The 26501-nt window shown below is 38.4% G+C and overlaps 2 protein-coding genes across 5 annotated transcripts in view; one reads left to right on the forward strand and one right to left on the reverse strand.

The window, feature by feature from the left end:
* The window catches only part of nr5a2 (nuclear receptor subfamily 5, group A, member 2), a 44220-nt gene extending 26156 nt beyond the window's left edge, over positions 1-18064 (forward strand). For all 4 annotated transcript variants that reach the window (XM_027176088.2, XM_027176092.2, XM_027176090.2 and 1 more), the window contains 3 exons: positions 525-644; positions 3694-3841; positions 15933-18064. In XM_027176088.2, coding sequence (XP_027031889.2) covers positions 525-644; positions 3694-3841; positions 15933-16180 — 516 coding nt within the window. In that variant the 3' untranslated portion in view covers positions 16181-18064. The remainder of the gene's footprint in view (positions 1-524; positions 645-3693; positions 3842-15932) is intronic.
* A 939-nt stretch (positions 18065-19003) lies between these two features.
* The window catches only part of LOC113661681 (adhesion G-protein coupled receptor D2), a 56772-nt gene continuing 49274 nt past the window's right edge, over positions 19004-26501 (reverse strand). Inside the window, exon 25 of the mRNA XM_047802760.1 lies at positions 19004-19615. Within this exon, the coding sequence (XP_047658716.1) occupies positions 19490-19615 (126 nt within the window). The 3' untranslated portion in view covers positions 19004-19489. The remainder of the gene's footprint in view (positions 19616-26501) is intronic.

The raw sequence follows: 26501 nt of genomic DNA on the forward strand, positions 1-26501 counted from the left end.
GAGGAAAGCAAATGCTGTTAAATTACTCAACAATTTGGTTTGTGATTCTTATTTAAATTAGTCAAATTCTGTTGTAAATTAAATTCTTATTTTAAAGTATTTTAGCAAACAAATAAAATTACAGCAAAGACTACATAACAAATTTTCTTCAAACCAATTCAGAGAAAAAGCTTTAATTTCAGTGAAACATGCCAGCTTTTTTCTTTGTGAATCTACGGGTTTTTTTTTTTTTATCTTATAGACATATAAATGATATATAAAGCCCAGAGGCACTCTTTTTTCAGATCCTGGATTGGTGTGAAAATCCAATCCAGGTTTTCATTTATCTTTATTAAAAGTACAGGAGAACATGAACCCTCACTTCACTCTCTTTACTTTTTGTTTTCTTCAAGTTCACTTGAATTTGCAATTGAAATAAACTCACAAATCTTTGACTTTAAATCTTCGACAAATCTTTGACTTCTGGTTTTCAGAGAAGTAAACTCTGCCCATTTTTCTAACTTTCTCTTTATTTTTTATTTCAGGTTGATGACCAAATGAAGCTTCTCCAAAACTGCTGGAGCGAGCTTCTTATCCTTGACCATATTTTCCGACAGGTGATTCACACCAAGGAGGGCTCCATACTGCTGGTTACAGGGCAACAGGTGAGTGTGAGGTCTATAGCGTTCCTCTTTTACCTTTTTACTCATCTACACTCCACCTCCCTATAGAGCTCATCAGGCATCTCGTCAGTGAGGATCAGCGGCCTTTAAAGTCCTATCGACTGGCCGTGTCTGTGCAGTCACTACTCCATTAAAAATAGATTACACTTATAGGTACGAGTTAATGTGATCAGAATAATCAATTGCGCATTTCTTATCAAGTCAGCAGAGTCTGAATAAATAAAACAGCTGGTTAAGCATGCGTGAGCCATCGCGCTCAGTGAGAGGAAGAGAGAAGAGGGAAGAAGCTGTGATTTACTTTGCTGGTCTCTGAGGAACAGCAGTGGGTGGATGCCTCAGGCTCTGCTCAAGTTCTCAACACAGGGGGTCCTTTCATTCCTTATAGAACACACACACACACACACACACACACACACACACACACACACACACACACACAGTGACACTCAAAATGTTTAAATTGCTCATTACGACTAGATTATTGTGCTGCTGGTTATTCTATTTATTAGTTTTTCATCACTCCGTTTCAACAAAATAAGAACTTCAACAAAATGCTCAAAAACTCATAGATATTAAAGTTAAAGTAACATTTGCTGAACACCTCTGGATCCATTCACAGCTTCGATTCAAAGGCAAATAAATGAGATGGACGAGTAGAATGTGTGCATGAGCAGATCAGATCGTCTCCACTGGGTTCTCACAACTCTGGCTGCGCTGCAGGATGACGGCGTCGTCTCTGAACATCTGTGTGAAAGCTTAGGAATGAAATGATTACAGACTTGAATAGGATGTGGAGAGTGATACTACAAACATATGGGAAAGCAGGCTAGGTTTCATTTCAATCTTTAAATTTAAAAAAAATTCAGTAATGTGACCCCATTTTGTGACCTTGTTGAGATTAATTGCCCCGTGCCCCTGTGTGTGCGTGTACGACATTTATAACTGCCTCTTGGTCCATTTCTAATTCTGTTATATTCATTACTGAGGTGCTTGTGGACTGATGTCTTCAAGTTAGGCTCCAAATCTACAGACTAAAGCTGAGCACTAATTTTATGTTCCTCATGATGATGATATCAAAATAAAATATATAAACATAGTCTGTTAAAGCACAGTAAGTACAGAACATCAGTAAATATGTGGATTAAACCCATGTTTTCTTTTTCGTTTTAAATATTGTTTAGGATGAGTATTGACTGTGTCTAATTTTGTGTTTTAATTAAAAAAAATGAGACTTTTTATAGAAAATGCAAATTTCCTGTTAAAGATGGCAGACGTCCTGGAGTTGACATTTGTCTTCTCCATGCAGTGTTACACACAAGATCACTTTGTCTCTAGTAGTAGATCATGCCTTGAAGCCTTGCGGTGAGTGTGGACAAGCTCTGTGTGTTAAGTGAGTTCTGCCTGGTCACTAGTCTCTGCATGGAGTGTTGAGGGCTGACTGAGAGCAACAGGATACGAGCAGGAGGCTGTGTCTCATTTGCATATTTTGGCTAATGAACAGCTAGTGTTGAAAGAGCCTGTGGGGAGAGAAACAGAAAACATGTGTCCTATTGTGTCCTATTATTCTACAGCGGGCCAGAACTGACAGCTATGTCACACACACACACACACATGCACACACGCACACACACACACACACACACACACACACACACACACACACACACACACACACACACACACACACACACACACACAAACCTTCCCACTCATTTAAACATAGCTTCACTCTTTGTTTTTCTTTTATTGTTTCATCTCTCTCTGCCACAAACCTCCGTGGCCTTCAGAGCAGTTCAGATCAGAGAGACGTATAATCAAATGTACATCAAATGGCTTTGTGTTTTCTTGAAATGCAGCTGTAATGGCGCTCCTGAGAGTGTTGGCAAAATTTGAGCATTTTCTCTCTTCACAATCTTCCTTCCATCATTTACCCAGAAGATAGTTTTAAAAGATTTTGGGAATTAAATAGTTAAAATAGTTTTTTTTTTTTTTTTTTTACATTCAAAAGCATTTTTTTATTTTATAAATGCTTCTGAATGTATTTTTTTACAGGCAACATGTTAATATTACTTGATCGTAGAAGGAAGAACTAGTGCAAATTCTCTAGACTGGACTTAAAAATATCATTCATCATATTTACACAATAAATAAATTACAGTCTACCTGCATTTTTTAATTGCAAATCTTGCTCCAAGGGAACCCGCCCTGCTCTTAGGAGGCCGGCCGTCTACCGACCTCCAGAAACCCTGGCACAGTCAATTATGGTAATGAATTGTCAATAAATATAAAAATTTAATATGGCCTGCTTACAGTGAGTGGCAGCTAAGGACTTGCCTCCAAGACAAATTTGCTGCTGCTGCAGATATTAAGTGCACCTGAAAGGGGAGGGCTGGGCCTGCTAGCCTAGGGGACCTGCATGCTTGTGCATCACCAGTCTCCGCTTTTGTTTGGAGCGAGGGTCCACCAGTCCATACACTGGGGATAAAGAGAAACGTGCTGCTCTTCCCCTGTTTATTTTGATGTTGATTATCATTCCATGCTCACTCCTGTGTACTGTGTCTGTTGTGCTGAGAACGTACACACACACACACACACACACACACACACACACACACACACACACACACACACACACACACACACACGCTGGCTGTATTTGCACTTGTGTGCGTGGGACAAGGTAAACTAATGTACAAGAGATATCAGATATTCATTTGCCTTCAACTATGTTCCTTCTTCCTATCTTTCTATCATATTCTCCATGTGCCCACTCGCTCCTCCAGGCACGCTGAGATCACTCTTGATGGTTAGCCGACACCTATTTTCTCAGGTCTTTTAACTACTCTCCATAACTCTTGATGTTTGTTGTGTAATTGTTGGTTGCTTATAGCCATTGCATCCAAACAAAACCTAATTGACCTTTATATACATGTGACCTGTGTGAGATAAAAATGCAGTGTGTTATGGTGTTGCAGCTGCATGTTCGAGACCACTAACCTTTACAATCTGTTTGCATACTCTTCCTCATCAGGTGGACTATGCGTTAATTGCATCTCAAGCTGGGGCCACACTCAACAACCTCCTGAGTCGGGCGCAGGAACTGGTCAGCAAGCTGCGCTCCCTTCAGCTGGATCAGAGAGAGTTTGTCTGCCTCAAGTTCCTGGTGCTGTTTAGCTTAGGTGAGTAGTGGAAGAAAAGGAAAGGAGAAGTGCTTGCTCCCAAGGTTCCTGGTGAACCTGGTGGTTCCTGGTGAACCTGGTGGTTCCTGGTGGACCTGGTGGTTCCTGGTGGACCTTGTGGTTCTTGGTGGACCTGGTGGTTCCTGGTGGACCTTGTGGTTCCTGGTGGACCTTGGGAAAATCCATTTCTAATAGTTAAGCTTTGTGTTGACTTGTAATATGAATATTATCACCCAAAGCCAAAACTGCTAAAACGCTACAAACATTCCTGCCACCAGACGAGTGAAACATGGAACTGAAATACTATTCTCTTAAACTAAAAAAAATCCTAAACAGTTTAAAACATTTAAAACTCTTTGAAAACTAATTTTCAAATTTATCTCACAAATTTCACCTTCATCAATGTTTAGCATAAGTATCTATGGGCTACACCATGGTCTACATGAGTAGACACATCTCTGCACACATCTTTAGGCTTTAGGAACACCAAAAGCTCACACAGGTTTTATTTTTTCTTTTGGCAGATTAGAAATAAAATGTCTCAAAGTTTTGAATATAATAATAATAATAATAATAATAATAATAATAATAATAATAATAATAATAATAATAATAATAATAATAATAATAATAATAATAGGCAGAACCACAGAATATTAAGTTAGATATTTGTGTTTTTGGTTGTTTGTTATATTGTGTTTTCTTTACCGTCTGGAGAGTAGAAATATCATGGTATAAATTTAAGTTCATGTCTTCTTCTTCTTCTTCTTCTTCTTCTTATTATTATTATTATTATTATTATTATTATTATTATTATTATTATTATTATCATTTTTGTTGTTGTTGTTTCTTGCTTATTCAAGTCAAGATCATTGTAAAAGGTCATCTTGATAAGAATGCTAGCCAACACCTGAAAAATTGATCCAGCACGTTGTTCTACATTGATCTACAGCATTACCATATCACTCTTCTCTCTTATTTCATGAAATAGAAAATACAGAATGTTTGTTGAGGGTTGTGTATGCTTGCTTTGGCCTCAGTTTTGTTTTTTTCCCATCCGCCCCCTTTTGAGCAGCTCCACATCCTTCCTTATGCTTAACAAAGGAACAGAAAGGTGGTGAAGCTGCCGTAAGTTCAGCCGACTCAACCTTATGGGGTTTGAGTGTGTGCGTTTGATATGGTTGTTGTTGCTGTTGTTGTGTGGCAGAGGTTTTACCCGGCAGGGGGATGGGCATTGAGTGTAAATAATTTGGCGGAAACATCATCCATAATAAAACACTTACCTGAGGGAAGTGTATCGCCCCCGGCGCTAGCATCAACCAGCTCGTCGGCCTGACTGTAGGCAAGTAAGTGACTGGAGATTAGCGCCTGCACTGATTAGAATCATCCTGTGGACAGAGAAGGGTGTGTGTATGTGTGTGTGTGTGTGTGTGTGTGTGTGTGTGTGTGTGTGTGTGTGAGAGAGAGAGAGAGAGAGAGAGAGAGAGAGAGAGAGAGAGAGACAGAGAGAGAGACAGAGAGAGAGAGAGAGATCCTTGCCAGATGCTTTTTAGGTGTCAATTAATAAAAGGGTAATCAAACAAAGCATTAAATGACCCCAGTGCTTTATGTATAATATGTAAGGCATCTTTTCCTCTCATAGTGTCCAGATGTGGTCAGTTTAGAGTGGGGAGATTTCTGGGATGTCAGTGCACTGCTGATCTTTCAAACATCAACACACTGGGATTTCCTTGAAGGCCAGATTTCTGACTTAATATTCTGGAATGGTCAGCAAAGGTCAAGTCTACTAGAAAGTTGAAGCACCTGGATTTCTGAAAAATTCATACATTTTGAGACAAATTTTTTTTTATGTCAGATTTGGTTGGAGTTCGGCTTGGCACAAGGATCAGATATTCGTGTAAGCCACCACTTTCTTCACCTCCCAACGCCTTGTCAATTCTCCCTGAGATCTGTTCATTCAAGGGCCTCCTCAGCTTCTACCCAGGCCCAGTCTTTCCTCTCTGACCTGCTTTTACAAATGAAGCCTTTTAAAGGAAATCAAAGGCACATTTCGCCAGGCTTGACATGCCATTTCAGGCCCATAGCAGTGAGTTGCAGCCGCTTTTATCAGGCCGGCGATCAGTCACTGTCGGGGGTGTGTGGGGCTCTTTGTAAAGTTAAGTGTCAATAAAGAGGAGGATGGAGACGGCTTGACCTGGGAGCAGTCATTTGTTTCCTCAGATTTGTCGAAAGGAGCGATTGCATCCAGCCAAACGTCTTCTGCACTCTTTCGAATGGATGGAGTGGCTCTCACTAGAGCTGAAGGCTTTATCAATGGGTAAATAATTGCACCAAGAGCATTGATTTCCTGCGCTGCAAAAGGACCTGCGGAGGCTGAGCAATGGTGTTCCGTTGGCAGGGGGATTGCTTGTCATGACTTTTGCCAAGACTTTACACCCCTGAGTTGTCATGTGGTCGTGTTCTTCCACCGGACAGATTGTTTTGGTAGACTCAGGTGGGAATGTCCTGCGACGAGTCTTACACATGACTGAGCACTTCACTGGGAATATCTGATTATATGTATGAGTTGGGGAAATTCTTCGTATTAGAACATATTTCCTTGAGTTTTATCTTCTTTATTTATTTTATATTAGTAAAATAAACTTTAGTTCATATAAAAGAGGATGAATGATTGGCTGTACCTAGAAGTGCTTCATAATGACCACACATCCAGGTAGACTAATTATTTAAAGACCTTTCAGAACTATAGAAGCCTGCAGCAATGACTTCTACAGTATGTCTTAATTCAATTACAGAGATAATATTTATAATACAGGTGGGTTTTTAGCAATTTGACACTGATGGGTGTTTATTTGTGAGGTCCAAGTGTGTATTAGTATGTATAAACAGGAAGCTGTGGGTGAACAGTAGATAATGGTGGAATTTCAGGGTAAAAAGTAAAGCTTACATTTATTTGTGTTCATTTGTGACAATATGCAGCAGCCCTCGACTGAGTGGACGTGACCGTCCTTTGCTCAGCGGCGTGTGTGCTCACTGTATGAATTCATTGCTCTGAGCAAACATGTTTATTTGGATTTCTCTTAAAGGCAGAAAAGCCTCCAATCAACACTGAGTGTTCTGATATTTTACAAATCTTCAGTAAAGGCACTAGTGGGCGTACACAATGACCCTAATATTCAAGGCTTGTTTTTGTTTGCTTCCTGTCCCTACATTAGAAATGCCAGAAATCAAAAGCATAACCTGGACAACATGTGAGAGTGGCTCTCTGCAAGACGCTGTCTTTATTAGGAACCCTAAGAGGCTTTCAGACTTTATAAAGCTTTAAAAGCTGCAGAGATCTTCCAAACCCTGCTGTGTGGAGCAACAGTACAGGCTCCAGTCATTAAAGTGATATCAGCGGCTATTCTACAGCATTCTAACTTTAACCCCTTAAACTATCTGGAGCTGCCAATGGCCAAGACTAACATCATTATAACTATATAACACATTCATAACTATATACTGCATCTTTTATTAGTGTTCCAGATTAATGTACTTTAAAATGAATATGCTGTGAATTTAAAGCTTAACTCCGATACAACTGACTAACTGCACTGCATACAATGAACTCTACAGTGTCTACATGAATGACTCTTCTTTTATTCTTTAAAAAAGATTACATTAAGCAGTTTGTTCTAAGTATGTATACAAGGTGTACAAACATGTTATGTAACCAATGTAGACAATCATAAGCTAGATGTGTGTTTTACTTTTTCTCGTCTTTGGCTGTAATCGACTCATCGTGAAATCCTTCCTTTTCGTTCTGTATATTGGGATAGATACATCAGCAGAGACTTTCAGTATAGTACGGTACAATAGGACCTTTTTTAACAGAATATCTGGACTTTAAGTTACATCAGAATATGTGTTTAATTGAAACGAGAACAAGCGTATTCTATTCTCCAATCGAAATGTTTGTGTCTCATTTCCTTCAGTTGCAGCAGTTGATAACTTTTGGAACTTTGTGGATTTAACAGACTGCTGTTTACAAAACTTTTACAAAGGCCCTGCTTCATTCCCAGATGATGTGATTTAGAATAGACCCAATGAGATGTATGTGCTCATATTGCTCTCTCCACCTGTTCTGTGTCCATCTCTCTCCCTCTGCCTCTCTTTCTCTTCCCCATCCTTATTACAAGCTGTCAGTTTATTATAAAACATTAGGAAAGCAGAGGGACACTTGCAGTTACTGTCTTATCGATCCGGGGGATAGATTCTGTGATTTAGAGCCCGGCCCTCCCGTATTTCCACATTCTCAGGCTCCTATTAAGCCCTGTGCTTTCCTTTGGCTATTGATGTATCAACATTAACAGTTACAAGCAACTACAGAAAATCAATGGCCATCTTTTATTACCAGCTGCAGGAAACGGTGGCCAGTCTGCACGTTGCTACTTAGCAGACAAGAGAGCCTGCAACATACTCTCCACATGTCAGCTGTTTCCTAACTGATACCTGCACTGGAAATATCAATCATATGAGTACTGGTGTGTTTCTAGCAGTTTTAACAAAAAAAATTGCCCTACGGCCAATCACTATTCTTCAGCAGTTGAAGCCAGGCTGTACTACGAACAGCATCCTGCTTACGGTTGGACTTTTTTTACTTTTCTTGAAACAATCCCAATTCTCAAAATCAGCATAGAAATATAGGCAATTATTTAGATATGTTTTATAGATATGTTTTACAAAAGCTGAAATGGAAATAACCCACACTTTCTGTCTATCAGCTGAATTGGAGAGAATGTTTGTGAAGAGAAAGAGCTACACAGGAGCCACGGCCAAAACAGTGCACCCTTAAAGATTCATGAGAACCGCAGTCCTTCCGGGACAAACATACATAAGCCTTTTGTTTATCCGATCAGTAGACTGACGTTCACTATTCAAACTCTGCATCCTCTACAGCATTGTTTTTTTTTTAGTTTTAAAAGGTCTTGTTGTTGTCTATATCTGCTCCTACGTATTGCGCTCCAGGTTTTTCAGGTTTTCCTGACTTGTGCTGGATGTTATAGCTCTCAGATTGTTCCCAACACTTTTATTGTATTGCACTTATGTACATTTGCTAGCTCAATTATGGTCAATGTCTTCATTGTTGTGTGACAAGCATGAACCTGGATGCCTATATGTGGCTGATGAGAGCATAAAACAAGAGCTATGGTCGTTGTACGAGTTGCTCTATTGATCAGATTCCTGTCATTATTTAAACATTGCACACAAACACATATAAGCAGAGTTACACAAGCTCCATCGCACCTCCACCCCTCCCAATCTGTCATTTCTGAATCGATCCTGTGAATGATTTCACTACCACAACCATCCATAAAAGCTTGCTGGTTTCACAAGAGGGGAAATATGTAGCAGCAGATCATAGACCCTGGCCAGGCTCCAGGTTAAACATCCACCCACTGAACAACTGAGCAGACACGAGCCTTTCAGTGTGACCCTTGTAGTAGACATAATTATTCATTTACTGAGCTCTTCAACTGCTTACAAACAAGCGAACAAATAAAAAGCCTTCTGCTGTACAACAGTGTGCTCTTAAAAGATAATGTTAATTGATATTTTTAAATTACTGACTGATTGAACTTATTGCTTTAGCATTTCTTGTGAGTCTTTACATTTAATATACTGTACAATCTGCAGTGAGTCGAATGAGTGTACTTTTAATCTTGCCTGCATTGTCACCATTAACTTTACACCTTGGTCCTTTTATTACATCATATTTCATATATTTATTTATTTTTTTCTAAAAGTAATGAAAAAGTCATCACAAATGCATCTTTATCCTTTGTAATGTCACAAAGATTATATTCTTACACCAACCCCAGGACATGGTACAGTAAAGGAGGTTTGTTTCTGTTCTTCCACACAGACTGCTTCATACTAGAGTTCTGGCCCGAGCACAAGACCTCTGAAACTAGAGACGGTGATTAAACACAAAGACATGAACGAGCTGACAGCTGCTCCAGACCACTCTCTTGTCCTTCTATTGCAGTGCTGTAGTATATTTAACGGAACAAAGCTTTGGAATGTTTGCACTGTCTTAGCACTGGAAAAAATGCAGCATCATCAGTCTACCTGTAACGTAAAACCCCGAGTCCAGAAAGTGCCATGTAGGGCTGGGGGCTGAGGCTCAATTATAAATGTGTTCCTTTCAATATTGATGCTTCTCTTCCAGCTCCATTTATGGATGGGAATCCACCACGCCTGTGGTGAGCATGTCCCAGTAGGGTGTATAGTGTCTTTTTGGTCCACTGTAAAAGTCAAGTCAAGCAGTGTTAAACTCGCATTTTACGAAGTAAAATAAACCATTTAAACGGCTTACAAAAGGAGAGTTCTTTCTACAGGAATTGGCTTCACATTCTGAATATTGGCAATGAAAACTACAGCTTTGTATAAAAGTCAATACACTATAATAAGTGTACAGTAGAGTTAATTAGTTATTATAAGAATAAATAGTATTAAGTGACTCGTAATGTCACACTTTGGTTTATATAAAATCTTACATTGTTTTTCAGATATGCTGGAAATGTACAGACTCATAAATTAGCCCGACTTTGACAGGCAGCTTACAAATATGTCATGTTCTATTACCCGTGAGGTAAAAGAGACCAGGGCTACTCACATTGTGGAATAAATTAAACTCAAATTTGCACTCCTGGCTTTCATAATATCCTAGCAGCTTAAGTGTTGATTTGGACGAGAGAGAGAGAGAGAGAGAGAGAGAGAGAGAGAGAGAGAGAGAGAGAGAGAGAGAGAGAGAGAGAGAGAACATCTTGGGAGAGATGTGAAGATGTCTGTTTCTTTAGTCAGCACAAGCAGCGTTCGATAATTAAGCAAGAGTAGGGAATAGAGGGAAAGTGTCTCTTTATGTAGGGGGGATCACATTATGGATTAACTGTCCTTCACTCAGAAAATATACATCCCCAGGCACTCTGGTGAATTATTAATTCATATTCTTCAAAAAAGGGGAAAATAAAAAAACAATATTGATGGGCGGTATCCTTTAATGACCTCGTTAGGTTTGTGGTTCACATTATGGCTGGGTTTTTGGGCTGCTCCAGGAGTTTAGGGGGATAGTTGACCTCTGAATGATTTTCTGTCACTTTATCATAAACAAGAAGATTCTGATTTGCCCCTTTACTCTTGTATGCATGTGATTAGTGGTGAGAAGATGGGCAGAATGTAAACCAGACACTCCAGAGGGTTAGACACTAGGAGGGAGAGAGAGAGAGAGAGAGAGAGAGAGAGAGAGAGAGAGAGAGAGAGAGAGAGAGAGAGAGAGAGATATTCTTTATTCTCCACATATGACTGAACTTTATATTGTTAGTTAATTAGTATCATGATATCGGACTTTCTTGTGTTTCTTAATAATGTTTAAGTACTTGTACTTGTGTTGCTGCTCTTACAGCTTGTAGATCAAATACAGTCGGTAACAATCTGAACTCCAATGTAACATTCGTAAACCAACTTTTCTAAAATCTTTTATTTCAAATGAAGTTTGAAGTTTAAAGCTGCCTTCACCGACGGCCTGTTAATCCGGCTCAGAAAGGTCAAACACTAAATGAATTTTTTTGTACCTCTCACACTATTGACATTGTAGATTGTTTCTTGATTAAAACCTCTCATCTCTTCTGAAAACCATCAAGGCTGCACTAAAGTCTACAAGTGACGTGAGCAGTGAAAATCCTTGTTATAATGTAATATACAGCATTTTTTTTAACTAAAATTAATTATGTAACAATTATTCATGGCACACGTAGTGCTTAACAATGTTCAAGTTGGCTCAGTGATGAATAAATAGATGCAAATGTACGTCCCCTGACCTGAGGAAGAAGCAGAGCACCTCATGTTCAGTGTTTGTTAAGAGAAGGACTTGCTGATGTTTCTAGTGTTTATTTCATCACACCTTAGGCGGTTTTCCATTCACACTCCCCTCATATTTGCCCCCTCCATGTGGCAAGCAGAGTGGGTTAAACCTCTCCTTGGGCAACCCAGGCGTCTCCTCTACCTCCATAACCCACTGGCAATGGACTCAGATTGGACTTAATGTATCCCCAGCTGGAGCAGTCCTGTTTAATTCACTTTCTCAGAAATGGGACACTCTGGGCCTAGATGTCCCATTGGACAAGCCAAGGAGCAGCAGATTGAGCCTTTGTGCTTCATTCTGACAATGCTGACAAAAAAACATCTACGTTTTTCTTCTGGCTCTTCACAGCTTAGTAAAGTGGAACACCCATCGGACAAACACAGGAAGATCTGCCATCATTGATATGCATCGTTAACAGAGAGGAAAAGACATGCAGAAAGAGAAGAAAAGTTTGTAGACAGCAAAAGATGAGCTGCAGGCAACCCACTAATAATGAGCAGATTGTGTTAAATCTGATAGTTTTAAAAGATGCATGTTATCACTGGACTGCATACCTTTATAATGTGTATATAAGTAACACTCACTCATGTCATCATATAATCAATATTTGGGAATCAACATGAGCTCATGTTCTACTAAAATGATCCATGTTAAACACAATTGAAAGAACTTAGGAGTAATTGAATTAGTGAGGAACATGTGGCCCCCATGATGGATGAAGGAAGGTTTTTGAACCTCGTGCAGCTGTAGATTGGTAGCCACTTGAAGAGCCTAAAGTAAAAGGAGCACAGTGAACGATCAATATTAACATATTGATACGACCTATTAATGGGTTTTACAACACAAATATTTATGCTGTTGCTCTGCAGCACTCAGCACAGACACACACATGGGTTAGCTGTTGGGTAAATAATGTTTGATGATGACCAGGCGGGCATTGGCTGTGGTGTCTTAACTGTTGTGTGCAAGGCAACAGGGGGCCTCCGTGTGTACACTGTGGGCGAGGGGGCAGTGTCAGCACCGCCCCCAACTTTGATTGGTGTCCATCAGGCGGTCAGGTTAATGATGAATAGAAATGACAAGGTGCAGGTTCGACTGATTACACGATTACAGCCTACCATAAAAAGAAACATCGGAGAGAACCTAGCAGGCAGAACGTAGCACCTTGCCCTTTGAAACTGCTTTCTCAGAAATTATAAACAGCACCAAAATCTACATGCTATCAACGCACTCACTCACAGACACACACACACACACACACACACACACACACACACACACACACACACACACACACACACACACACACACACCTGTTCCTGAAACTGTTGTGTTTCATTGCTCTACACATCAGCAGTTGCTTTGTTTGATTAGGTTCATGTTTTGGCACTCAAAGAGAAAATCGCTTACCCTCCCATACAGCCAACAACAATGGCTTCATAATTTACAAGCCAAGTTTAGTTTGCATATTGCATATTTGGTATAAATATGTATAATTTCTAAAGAACTGTCATTTTCATATATCAATTGTACTTTAGCTAATTAAAATAAACAATAAATTCTAACTACCAAATCCTTTATATATGTGTATATATTCAGCATAATCATAGATGTGTCTAAATATACACAAACAGTAAAGCATCAGGAGCGAATGGGGGCGGAAAATGGATACGAGGGGTCATGTGGCATGATCGCTAGTGAAATGAACATTGTATCACACAGAACCTAAGGGTCTGGAGTCGAGCTTCAGCACAGCCTGGCTGCACACTGAGGCTGTTTCATGTAAAAACTTCATAATTAGTCCCACAGTGGCTAAATGTTAGAACAGAGATAGAGACAGAAGATAAGAGTGCTTATTGTGTACCACTTTAACCTGACTGAAAAGAATCTGCTGCTGTTCTCTGTTCGCTCTGATTGTCAGTAGGGCATTATCTACTATTTCATTCTGTGAACAAATTAAAAAAACAGGAATTCTCTCTCAGAAACCTTGTTTCTCGCTTAAAGCCAAAAGGAGCAAGCCATCATTGTTCAGCAGACAATTTATTTTTTTTTTTTTACAAAACCTCCTTTTTCATTATTTTAAATGTAGCCTACAACAATTAGCAAATAAATCAGTGTCATTTGTATAAATTTGTTTAATTAGTCTGTAAATACAAAAGGTTTCATTAGCTTTGCTCTATCTCAATATTTCATGTTGACTATAGGCTTCAAAATTTCAAATGGGGAAAACTGGTAGCATTTTACTTTCTAACCCCACTTTAATTAGGACAATGAATATGACCTTAATGAACAGTAACATACACACATTCACCAATAGATTATGGCTTCTAGTATCAAGCAACACACACACAGACACACACAGACACACACACACACACAACACCCAATACACGAGGCATGTTTTATTTCCCTGTTTTCTAGCTGGGGTTAATATTCACATGGGTGGAGCAGAGAATGTAATTGGTTTCCTCTTGATAGGCCCCTCCCCCAACACTAAGCTTTGCCCAACGGTGTCACCCAGGGGTCAGGGAGAACATCCTCATCAGGGCCAAGAAGGACTCACTGCTTGTTCTACAGACCTCATTACACACTGAACAATCTACAACTCCGCCTCTCTCTCTCTCTCTCTCTCTCTCTCTCTCTCTCTCTCTCTCTCTCTCTCTCTCTCTCTCTCTCTCTCTCTCTCGCTCTCTCTGACCATCCTCTGTCTCTTTCTGGGGGCTAGAACATCTTTGATTATTTTGGCAGGAAAGACAGTGCCAGCTGCCTCATTAGCCCTGCCCGAGCGGGTCCAGGCACTTGCCCAATCAGTGTAGTGTCAGGGGCAGACCTCAAAAAATAATTCATAAAATATTAAATTACACAACCTCTCTGTCATTTAATGGTTTAATGGTTAACATTGGTCCACAATGAATGAGCCAGAAATTAATTTTAAGAAATTTGTGGATGAACCTGTCTGACGTCAGTTGGTTGTACTGATTAGATTCTACTTAATATGAATGAAATTGAATTTTTATTTTATTCGCTATAGAATTTAAAATTGTCATTAAAATTAAGTTACCTCCTGGCATCCGTAGCTAAAAACTACAGATTTTTTCACAGACTTCTTGAATCCCTTTTCAGCTCAAATCTCTTTAGAAACTCGGCACAGAAAACAAAACATGGTTCAGTGCTGAGAATATGGCTGGATTAATTAAACATACAGCAGCAATCATCAGGGTGTAGAGAACAGTCTCTCTGCAAAGTGCTCCTCTCTATCTGTCTGTGTGTGTGTGTGTGTGTGTGTGTGTGTGTGTGTGTGTGTGTGTGTGTGTGTGTGTGTGTGTGTGTGTGTGTGTGTGTGTGTGTGTGTGTGTGTGTAAATATATCTAATAATATATATATATAGTATATTTAAATCTGAAGGTGCAGATAGGTGAAAGACTGATTTGTGTTGATTTTGTTTTTGTGTTGAAGGAAAAATAATATATAATTAACATATGTTTGCGGTCCAGACTGTGAGACCAAGATCTAATGGAGCAGTTAATAAAAACATGACTGTGTAGGAAGAACATAGTTTCAGTATTTTGTGAAGATCATCTTTTAGTGTTTGCACTAAACTAAGGAATTTAGGAGAAAAGGCCTGACTGTACAACTGGCACAAAAAATACAGCACTATATAGCACCACTATTTAGCTGATTTAGATCCTTTCACTTGCCGCTGGTGTCGGGAAGGTTGATACTGCGTCTTCCTGACAAATATGGTGTTTTTGTGCCTACTGAACTTCGCACCCCCAAATAAAACAGTAATATTAAGATATTAAATTTAGTAAAACAGAATAAAAACAATTCTAATCCATCTAATGGGTGTATAAGGTATGAGCTGTGAAACATTAATTCAACATAAAACAACAAAAATAATAAACAAAATAAAGCCAATAGATATTATTTTTTGGTTCCAAATAAAATCTACAAACAAACAAAATAACAAATAAAAGATCATCTACACCGCTGTGTTGATTTGTCACTTTCTATTCTGTTGCCCTTAAAAATCAACATGTGGATAAAGTTTATTTCCATACAAATAAAAAAACAATATTTTAGAATTGTTTTCATCTGTAATCTCAAATCTTTTGTTTGCATTAAACCCGTGCGGTAAAGTGGCAATGTGAGCTTTAGTCTAATGGATGTGTATTTGTGTCGCCTTAGATGTGAAGAACCTGGAGAACTTCCACCTGGTGGAGAGTGTTCAGGAGCAGGTGAACGCAGCGCTGCTTGATTACGTCATGTGTAACTACCCACAGCAGACAGATAAATTCGGCCAGCTGTTGCTGCGGCTGCCTGAGATCCGCGCCATCAGCCTGCAGGCCGAGGAATATCTGTACTACAAACACCTGAACGGCGACGTTCCCTGCAACAACCTGCTTATTGAGATGCTGCATGCAAAACGAGCTTGAACCAAACATTTCTGAATCAACACAATGCACACACTGCTCCCAGACAACAATCTTCCAGTCCAGCATCATTAGCAGCCACAGCATTGCAGAACATGCACTCAGATGCCTCCACATGCCGGTGTTGTGCTTACACTGCATGGTTCATGTTGTTTCAGTGAATGATTTGGGCCAAAACAGAGAAGAAGATGTCAATAAACACTTTTTGGTTGAGGGGAATGCACTCAGCCCCTGATCCAGCAGAACAGTGATGTACTGACTTCTGATGTCTTGGTACAGGTTCTTATATATTTGCAAAACGTCTGCAGTTTTGTGAGCAGCTAAACGTAATTATTTCCTCTCACTGAGACTGTAAGCTTGAGGGTTTGATATGGCACATTTCATTTCTTCTCCACAACTTGGACCAGTCATTGCTCTTGACAGCCAGCATATGAGCTGTAGATTGAAGTCATCTGGATCAGCTGATTGTGACTGTGACATGTGTCAGAAACGTAACGACATGCAGTACAAACAGTACTATCATGTTCAAATCGCCTGACCTTCTTCCTCTTACGTTACAGGTTAAAAACATGCCCTCTACGAAAAACAAAATGAACTTTTAACCTCTAAGCCAGGACTCATTCTTTTATTTCTAACTTATTAAACACTTATGTTTATCAGTATGGTCTCACTGATGCAGTGTTAGAGAAAAGAACACTATAAAACTGTAAGAGCCTATAAGATCCTTTTTGTCCCTCAACTCTACCCCCTCATCACAATGTGGACGACGCTGTTGCAGAGCCAAGACGAAGCAATACTGCCTCAGTCCAACCAGACCAAAGCCTGCTGCAGAACAAACCCAACAATCACACAATTTTATTGTCAGTATTATGTGAGTCTTGCCTTATTTTATTACCATGCTAGCTAACTGTGCTGATGTGAATTATAACATGTAAAAATGTAATATATATATATATATATATATATATATATATATATATATATATATATATATATATATATATATATAGTATTAATGTACTACAACTAAGCCGAGGTGTTTACATTCATGTGGTCATGTGGGAGAGAACTGTGATGTAAAGTGGAGGTGAGCTGAACTGCTAAATTGCAAAGCAATGAATTCTTATATATATATAAAAAAAAAGATAAAGAAAAAAAGAAAGAAAGAAATCTGTTCTTCTGGTTTGCTTTCTTCAGTGTGTACAGTTTTCATCTTGACCAGTACTTAACAATGTCGTGAGACACTAAAATCAGAAAGGAATCTCACTTTATATTTGTGGTCAGTTTGGTCAATTTGATCATTTTTAACTGATTGTGCAAGCTTTTTTTTTTTTATCTTTATTTCACATTTTTATGTTCTCCTTTCATGTATGTCACTGCATAAGCATAAACATAATTTATTGTGCACTGCTTTTACCCGTGTGTGTAAGCACAAGGACCGTCAACAATGATGTATTTGTACATTAAAGCATGTTTTTTAAAAGAAAATGTATATACGCAAGACGCAAGTCCACAAAACATCTGTCCATCTCTGATGAGAGGCATATTCAAGTGAAGTCATGTGACTGTGGCAACTTCTTTCTCAGTATTCGTGCTTCTGGTTTATACCAAAGACAGCATCTGCCCTTTGACGTGTAGTTACCTGATCTACATCTCGACTAACGAGCAGCAGCTCAGATCAGCGCTCATCATCGTCGGCTGATCAGACGACCAGCTGGAGGGCTTGGGATGTCTTTCACAAGTATTGGGTCATGATTAGTGTTGGGACAGTAATCTTTCTGGACATTACTGAATGTTTGCCTCACTTATTAATGAAAGTAATTATGGTGGTCTCACTATATTTATTGAATTTTGAAAATAAAAATAAAAAGCTCTTTACTTTGTATATATTAGCATTGTAAGTCGAGTCATCTTTTAAATATGTCTTCATCACAGAAATCCCAGTCCCAAATCTACTCATGATGTAACGGACGGTGTCTGATGGCCTGAGAATATATCCTGCTACATACACTTTAAATACAAATTGGACAACACTCGACATAACAGGTTGTGCTGTTAAAGGACAGTAATAAACAATGTCAAATAAATTACCACCTAAACGTAGGTTATTGTCTTATAAAGCACGGCTGAAGTCTTTTCCTCACCATCATCACCTCGTTTATTTCTCTCTTAATCAGACAAAAGAATATACTGTACAGCTTGTCCTGCTACTAAGAAACCCAGAAGACTTTCCTCTTTCAGAAAACTGTCCATGAAGACACACTGACATTTGAGACTCTTTCTTTAAAGGCTAAATAAAAGTCTCCTAACAGAAAATGTCATCTTATTCTTTGTTAAATAAGTGATTAAAAAATAATAATTTTGATATAATAGACAATGTGGAGCGTGTGCCTTTACAGGTCCCTGTGTAAAAGCTGTTACCAAACAATAGCCTGTGAGAACAACAAATTATAATATAAACAATAATTATGAAAAATATATTACACATTAAAGTATAAATGTTATGTAAACCATATTTATGAGAGACAGAAAATGCTGTCTGAATTTAACAGTAATATTACAAACATAAGTAAGTACAATTATGTACTCTACATGTGCAGAACAATGTTATACATACATAATGTTATAAATTACATCAAATGATCTGCAGCAAACTTCTATAAATAGACAAAAGTATATTTATGATTATAAGCTACTTCACAAGCCCTGAGTGCCTGAGTGCTGCTATGAAGCAGTTCATTACACACCTTTCCTTCATATTTCAATAAAATACTAATACTCCTATTTAGATAGTAATCATTTTATTTAATAATTACACAGGGTACAGATGTTCACAACAGATTTATTTCTACACGGACACTGTGGGTCTAAAAATTAAGTCTACACATACCTGATAAAACTGTACGATAATCGAAGTCAGTATAATCATGTCAGATTAACCACATTAAATGTAGCAACTAACGAAATTTATGTCAAAAACAACAAGAAAAAATAAGTACAATGATTTATATTGGGTTCATTTTTTTAACAGCACAAAATATATAATTATCTCAGGGGCATGTAGACTTTTAATATCCACTAAGACATGTGAGCTACAAGTACAGAAACAATATCAATGTGCTTGTAAAATATAAGGCCCAATGAGGTGAGATCCACGCTGAACCCATGCTCGCTCGTTAATAACAGCCATGCCAGGGTCCCTGTATTGTTTGTATATACACTGTGTTTGCAGATATCACAGAACTAAACAAACATTTTGCCTGTTTTCTTTGAGATGTACAGTGTGTGAAGAAGTAAGAATGTATGTTTCAGTTAAAAGTCGCTCCTTTGCTGTTGCGTTGTGGAGTCTAACACGTAGCTCGAGTGCAGCTCTGAGCCCATAGGGACATGGAGACTGCATGAATCTGCTTTTCCTTCTACACACTGGACTCTGTTATCCTAAAACACAAACAGAAATCCATAGAATGTGAGTTAGTTGAGTAAGTCAGAGCTTGAAAAACACATAATAATAACTGTTTGTGTAAACACTGTATGAACGGCCGACGTTGTTCGAATGCTGTACGCACTGGCAGCTCAGCAGTGCAGGCCAAACGAGTCCTCATTCACCACTTCAGTTTCAAATTCCATTGAAATTATATTTATATTTGACTGACCAACCATTTTTAAAAATGCTTTCGACACCCACTCACATTTGTGAAAGCAATACGTTGCTCAGAAGCCGGACAGTTTATCTCCATAGAGACGTTATTTATATATTCTAGTGGTCAAAACTGAGAACTGCACCAACTGAGGTGAGAACCATTCTGCCCCATGCTCACTTGTTAATAACAGGGATGTCAGGGTACATGTATTAAAAATACTTCTTTTCTAACAATTCATTTTAAATTAAATATTAAATGTCCACCAAAAAAAGACAAAGTTCTGTACTGAACTCACCTGAAAAGTAGAAGCTGCTAGCCAGAATGCAAAATGACTGTAAATCATGTACAAGTCTGAAAATCAACAATATGAAACAGTGTAGTGTGTGAATTGTTCCGATTTCTTCACCCATATGCAGCTCTTTATACAGAATTGGATATACATACCACTAAAATGAAGTGTAAGTAATAATGTTAATTAGAGTGTATTTGATTGTTATGCTAAACTTTACCTTATCGTGCAACAAAAAAAAATCTTCAGATTTAAAAAGAACTACAGCGAAGGTCACCATCTTTCATTTAAATACATGTATTATGTATAAGTTTATCTCAAAACATTGACACCAAAAACACTGCTCTGTGTTTTGCACGTTTAATAGTCATTAGGGAAAATAGGGGGAATATAAGTACCTGGACCTCGCTTTTAGACATTCCATTAATTACTTGGACAATGGCACAACTTTAGAAGCAAAATTTTTCATTTTAAAACCAGGACAAAAAAGCGGGAGATGGAGAAAGAAAAACGAACGCGTATGTATTCAGCTCCTTCATGCTATACTGGCACTTAAATCCTACAGACCTTCCATAAAAAAGACTCAAGGTTATGTACGATTGAAAACCCCCACAAACAACCACTTCAGAAATCCATTTAGAGTCAGTGCAGGAGCATCTAATTCAAACATGTTGTTCTGCTAAAATGGTCGCATTCTGTCTTCAAAAACTCTCCTTCTTCCCACTCATGTTGATCTGGCCTCTTTGTAAAAGCGATTAAACTCCCATCTTCTGAAGTGAAGACACTATTACAGGAGACCAGATGCTTAGTTCAAACAGGCCGTTAGACACAAAAAATGACCTTTTGTCAGAAATGTTTGGCTGCTGGGGTAATAATACACCAGCTTGCTCTGATGAGGACGATGATGGAGCGTATTCCTCATGGAAACCATGTTTCTTGTCATATCACTGAACATTCATGATATTCAGATGAGAAAGCTTCAGAATCCTACAATCCATTTTTCCCTAATTAACCGATGAACTTTTCTCCCGCAGTGAAGCTGCAGTGGAGCGATGGCCATTTTGCCACACTGAGTTCTGAAACATAGAAATGTGCAATTATGTTGAAATAAAAAGAAATGTGCAAATACTCTGAGTTGCCTTTGGAGAAATTTAGCCCTTTAAAATGAGAGATGAGCATATCCAAGGTCAGAGCTTTATTGTGTCTCATCCATTTCAATCCAAGCAGATTCAATGGTTGAGTGTTTCTTTGTTGGCTGACAATGGCAGCGTGGTCTTCAGACACAGCATGTTTGATAAATCTGCTTCATAATGTCACTCAAGGTCACCTCAGGTAGCCTTGAGGGCCAAGTGTGTGTCTTTACCAATGGGAAAAAGATGGTTCTGTCTCCCTCATCACACAGGTCTAAATTTTACCCAAATACTGATGCCAACACACATCAGAGATGAACACACAGATTTAAAAAATACCAAAGACTAACATGTACAACAAAATCACTCAGTAGCATATAGACCCTGGAAATTGAATATAGACCCCCATGTGGTGGAAGTGTGTGTAGAGTGTAAGTAGCGTGTAAGGATGTGTGTGTACGGTGTAAGCAGCATCTCCAGTGAATCCAGTCATCCTTGAATTGTGACCCAATCATGCAAAGCTCAGAGAGGAAAATGGAGTAGAAAAAAGTTCATGCAGAGAAAGAATCACAGATCAAACAAAATAAACAAGCCAATCACCCCAAAGCCCCTGTTCTGTCTCACATACACACACTGGATACACCAGCTGGGGGATTTTGGATGCTCAGATGCTCAAATGACAAAATCTCAAGTTATAAAGCTGAAGAAAAATCAGAAGGACACATTAGAAAGTGTTAAATTTTTAAATAGTGTGTTTACTGAAGAATGAAAAGAATTCTGGCAGGTAGCTCCAAAAAGACATTTTCACATTCATAGATGTGTTTTTCACCCCAGTATAGTATGCACATTTTCTATCAAGGTTAATGAGGAGCTGGATTTGGACTAGATGCTGTCCTTGATTTATTCTTTTTGCTAAACTAATCCTCTAAGCGTGTTTTTATCTGCTGTCAGGTACCTCAAACACGTTTCTTAAACCAGGCATTTCACACACGCTTAACAGAGGACAATGACAGAAAGACATGGCAATTTGGGGATATCTCAAAGGATAGCAACAAAGCTTATAAGTCTACTAGATGCAGAAGATGAGAAGAACAAGGAAATTTCTTGCTTCTTTTGTTCACACTGGTAAAAAAAAAATGTGTTGGCAAGATTTGGCACTTCTCCTCTTTTTTCTTTGATAAACAGCTGTTCATAAATACCACATAGGAAATAAGCACTTATTTAGTCTGCCAGTAGCCCCTTGGAGATTGTGCGGTGATCGCGTCCCAACTGCAGCTACTTGATATCAGAGGCCTGTGTGAGCCAAGTGAACATGACACACTCAGAAAAAAAAAAGCCACATCACATGGGCTGGAGCTCCGGACCATCAAAGGGAATGAGACTAGAGCTCCAGGGACCTGCATCTGTTCCAGCATGCTGAGGCTGGATCTCATCACCTGCTGAGAGAACAGGCCAAGCCTGTCAAGTTGTGATTGACCTGTGGCAGGCGTGGCCATCCCCTCCTGACACTGATTGGCTTGAGGTCTCATGTCTTGAGCATTTGAGTGTGTGAATTGTGTGAGTGAATGAATGTTAAGGAGAAATGATTGGCTGCTAGAGGGTTCAGTGATGACGACTTTAAATGACTGCATCAGAAATTAGCCCCTTTTTCAGGAGGCTTTAATAATGACTCACACTGAAAAAAGTGCAACAGGATAATCTCACTGGTGTAGACCAGGTCTAATAACATTATTATTTAAAACCACAATTCTATACAATTCTCTAAAGTTCTATACTTTTCTGCTTTCTGCAGAATACAAATTTGCCCTTACCCATCAAATGATGTCTCAAAATCATATCTGTTGTTCTTCCAAAACCGTAACCCAAGTCTTCTATTAAAACCTACTGCCCAACTGATGTAGACTATCTATTATCAAAGACAAAAAAAATATCAGCCACTACTGATATTATGCACTTTTACTCCTTACTATGATGAAGCCTAAAGTCGAGGAAGAGAATTCTGATCCATGAATGCTAGACACAGAAAGAGCAAGGCCAGAAGACTACACCTACAGCAGGTGAATTAGATCAATACTTTTTTTTACAGACACAAAAAGACAGTCTTCTTCGATGTGAAAAAAAGCTTCTGGCAATAAGTAGTGTAAGCTACAAAGACTGAGAGGAAATGTTGTCCTGACTAAATGCTCTAGTCGAAATCACACATGCACTTTTAAAGCTCTGAGAAAACAATGCCATCACTTGGCAAGTGAAAGTTAAAGATCAGATAAACTGGGAAAGAATTTCATTGTGTTGTGTAGCAATTAAGATAATGCATCTTGTAATTATTATATATGCTTTTCTATTAAGCATATGTTCCGGTGGTGCAGTGGGCAGCGACACCGCATCACAGTTCTTTCTGCATCACAGCTCTACTTACTACTCTAAATTGCCCCTAGGTGTGAGTGAGGGTGAGCACTGCAATGGACTGGTGTCCCATCCAGGGTGTATTACTGCTGTGGACTGAATGTTCCTTGGAAAGGGTCCAGATCACTGAATGAATGAAATAACATGTGACCACAACAGCAATATACAAATACAGTAGGAGTATAAACCCTTTGCATTCCAGTGCAGAACACCTACAGGAAAATACGAAAACATACACCTCCTCTACTGTGTGTGTGTGTGTGTGTGTGTGTGTGTGTGTGTGTGTGTGTGTGTGTGTGTGTGTGTGTGTGTGTGTGTGTGTGTGTGTGTGTGTGTGTGTAAAAGAGAGAGAGAGAGAATATTGAGAACTAGAGTATCTAAAAAAGTTTCTGTGGGTTATGTCAAGTTTTTGTGTTTTTGTGTAAACAAGGCAGCTTATCACCCAAAGAACATCATGTCCATGGTGAAGCATGGTGGTGGTTGCATCATGCTGTGGTGCCACGTTGTGCTACTGTGCTGTGGAAATCAGCAGCATGAGTTTTGCTAATGTTCCATTTATACTTATCTTTGTACTCTGTTTATTTTGACTCATGCTGCGTCTTCGCACATGTTTTATTATTGTTTAAGGCTCAATTCTGTCGTGATTGTTTTCAGCTGTTTTCAGTTTTCATCCTTGATTTGTTCACTTATCAGCGTCATTTCTGATGAATTTTCTGAACCTTGCCTTGCGTCTTGCTTCCTGTTCTCTGTCTAGCCAGAGCCAGAGCTAGACAGCTACTCTTACTTGTTTAGTTATTTTGATCGTTTCCCTGCGTTTTTGTTCCCGGTTTTCCATGTTTCCCCAATAACCTGATCTCTGGCTGTTCATTGGATTTGGGTTTGAATTGCAACCACTGTGTTTAATAAAGACTGCTCCACCTGCCTCCACTTCCGTGTTTCCACTCCACCCACGTGACTGAGGTATCAACACCAACGATCAGTGACAGCTGGGATTGGGGATCTCGTCAAGATTCAGGGAAAAACCAATGACAACTCAAAGTAAATCCAAGTAAACAAAGGAATGGCTTCAGAAAGGGCAACATTTTAGAATGTTGGATCAAAATCCTACCAAAAACCATATAGCGACACAGACAATCATACTGAAATTTCATATATTTTACAAGGAATAGTAGAATTAAATAAATTGTTAAATTGCCTTTTAAACTGACTTTTACCCAAACAGATGGGTGCAGAACGTTTTTTAACAAAGTATGGGTTAAAAAGTGAGCACGCTTATTTAGTAATGTTTATTCTTTTTTTCCCCCAAAACATTTCTATGGATTTTTTCACTTTAATTTTGATAGTGGCTATATCAAATTATTCTACAATTTTAACAGAGGTGTGTAGACTTTTTTATATCCACTGTATGAATAATGTGTGTCTCAGAGGAGATTTGTCAATGAGCTGAAAGTCTGCTGCTGTTTTCTCTTCATGGACAGATTTTTAAAACAAAATCCATTTTTTGATTTAATTATCCATGATTTCATTTATTTTACAAAATACTGTATAGGAGCTTTTTGTGCAGGAAAAGGGATGTACAGTACTATAAATAGTTATAATACTAATATCAATACTATATTATTATTACAAAGTTTGCTCATCCTTAGGAGTTTGTTTGTGTCTCTATGGAGGTCCACAGAAGGACCACAGTTTTTTCTAAGGTTGTTTGGAGAAGATGGATTTGTCTGATATAAAAAGGCACTGTCTCTATAGTAGAAGCTTCTAAAAGTCATTGGTCAACTGGAATTCTAATAAAGTTCATTAGAGCTATAATAAAACTGACTCTAATCCATTGTTTTAAAATGACCTCTGAAAGAAAACGTGTTAAAATCTGACACTGAGTATTAAAAAATTCACAGTCAGTTTTGCTTTCTTTAGTGTATTGTTATACACCAGTAGTGTATATTATGGTATATAGTGTGATCTGTAAAGTGTTTGCTTTAACAATGCACACTGTACAAAAGCTGCTTTAAATAAATTCAGGTATAGATTTCATTTTGTTCCTTATGAGTAAATCAGATGTAGTGATAAAGATAGCTTTAAAAAAACACTTCAAACATAGACTACAGGTATGACTATTTCCTATTATTCCATTTCTATACTTCTGGTTTACATCTGAAAAGAAAAACAGATATGATTATTTTAAGCACAAGTAAATAAAGAAGTATTTTTTTAGTCAATGCATCATTTTAAAATTTCAACAAAAACAATTTATTTAAAAAAAAAAAAAAAATCCCATAACCTTCATAGTGGAAGCACTGATTCTGTTCTAACACCATATCACACCATGGTAGTATAATGTTAAGGTATTTTCTTATTACTAAACTAGAGAAAACACCAGCAGTAATTAAATGCAGAAAAAAACATTAATTGAGGTGAAGATTAATATGAAAGTGTGAAAACACAAGATCAAGTTCTCTTCTTTCTGAGATGAGTTAAATGACGGAATAGTATTATTAAGCAGCTTTGTGCTCTTATACAGGCAGGTAAGGAGGAGTGCAGAGCACAAAGCAGCACGGTAATGAAGTGCAAATATTTTAAATGAAAAGCTTGTTGAAGCGAAATTAACTAATGTTCTTAACCTCATATCACAGGTTTTATGGAAGCGGCTTGTTCACTTTTGGTTTGTTCGCAATTAGACAAAGATAAATTGTTTTTAATAAGATAACAGATCATTTGGTCTAGGTGACAATTGTCACACAATCACGTCATCTTCGTCATGTCACACTTCTCTCTAGATGCTGACTTAGCCTAATGGCATGTTTAATAGCCAAGAGGTCACATCCAGGTTGGTGTCCTGCAGATCTAATGGATTTATCTCA

This window comes from Tachysurus fulvidraco, chromosome 2, assembly GCF_022655615.1.
Source record: "Tachysurus fulvidraco isolate hzauxx_2018 chromosome 2, HZAU_PFXX_2.0, whole genome shotgun sequence".
NCBI lineage: Eukaryota > Metazoa > Chordata > Actinopteri > Siluriformes > Bagridae > Tachysurus > Tachysurus fulvidraco.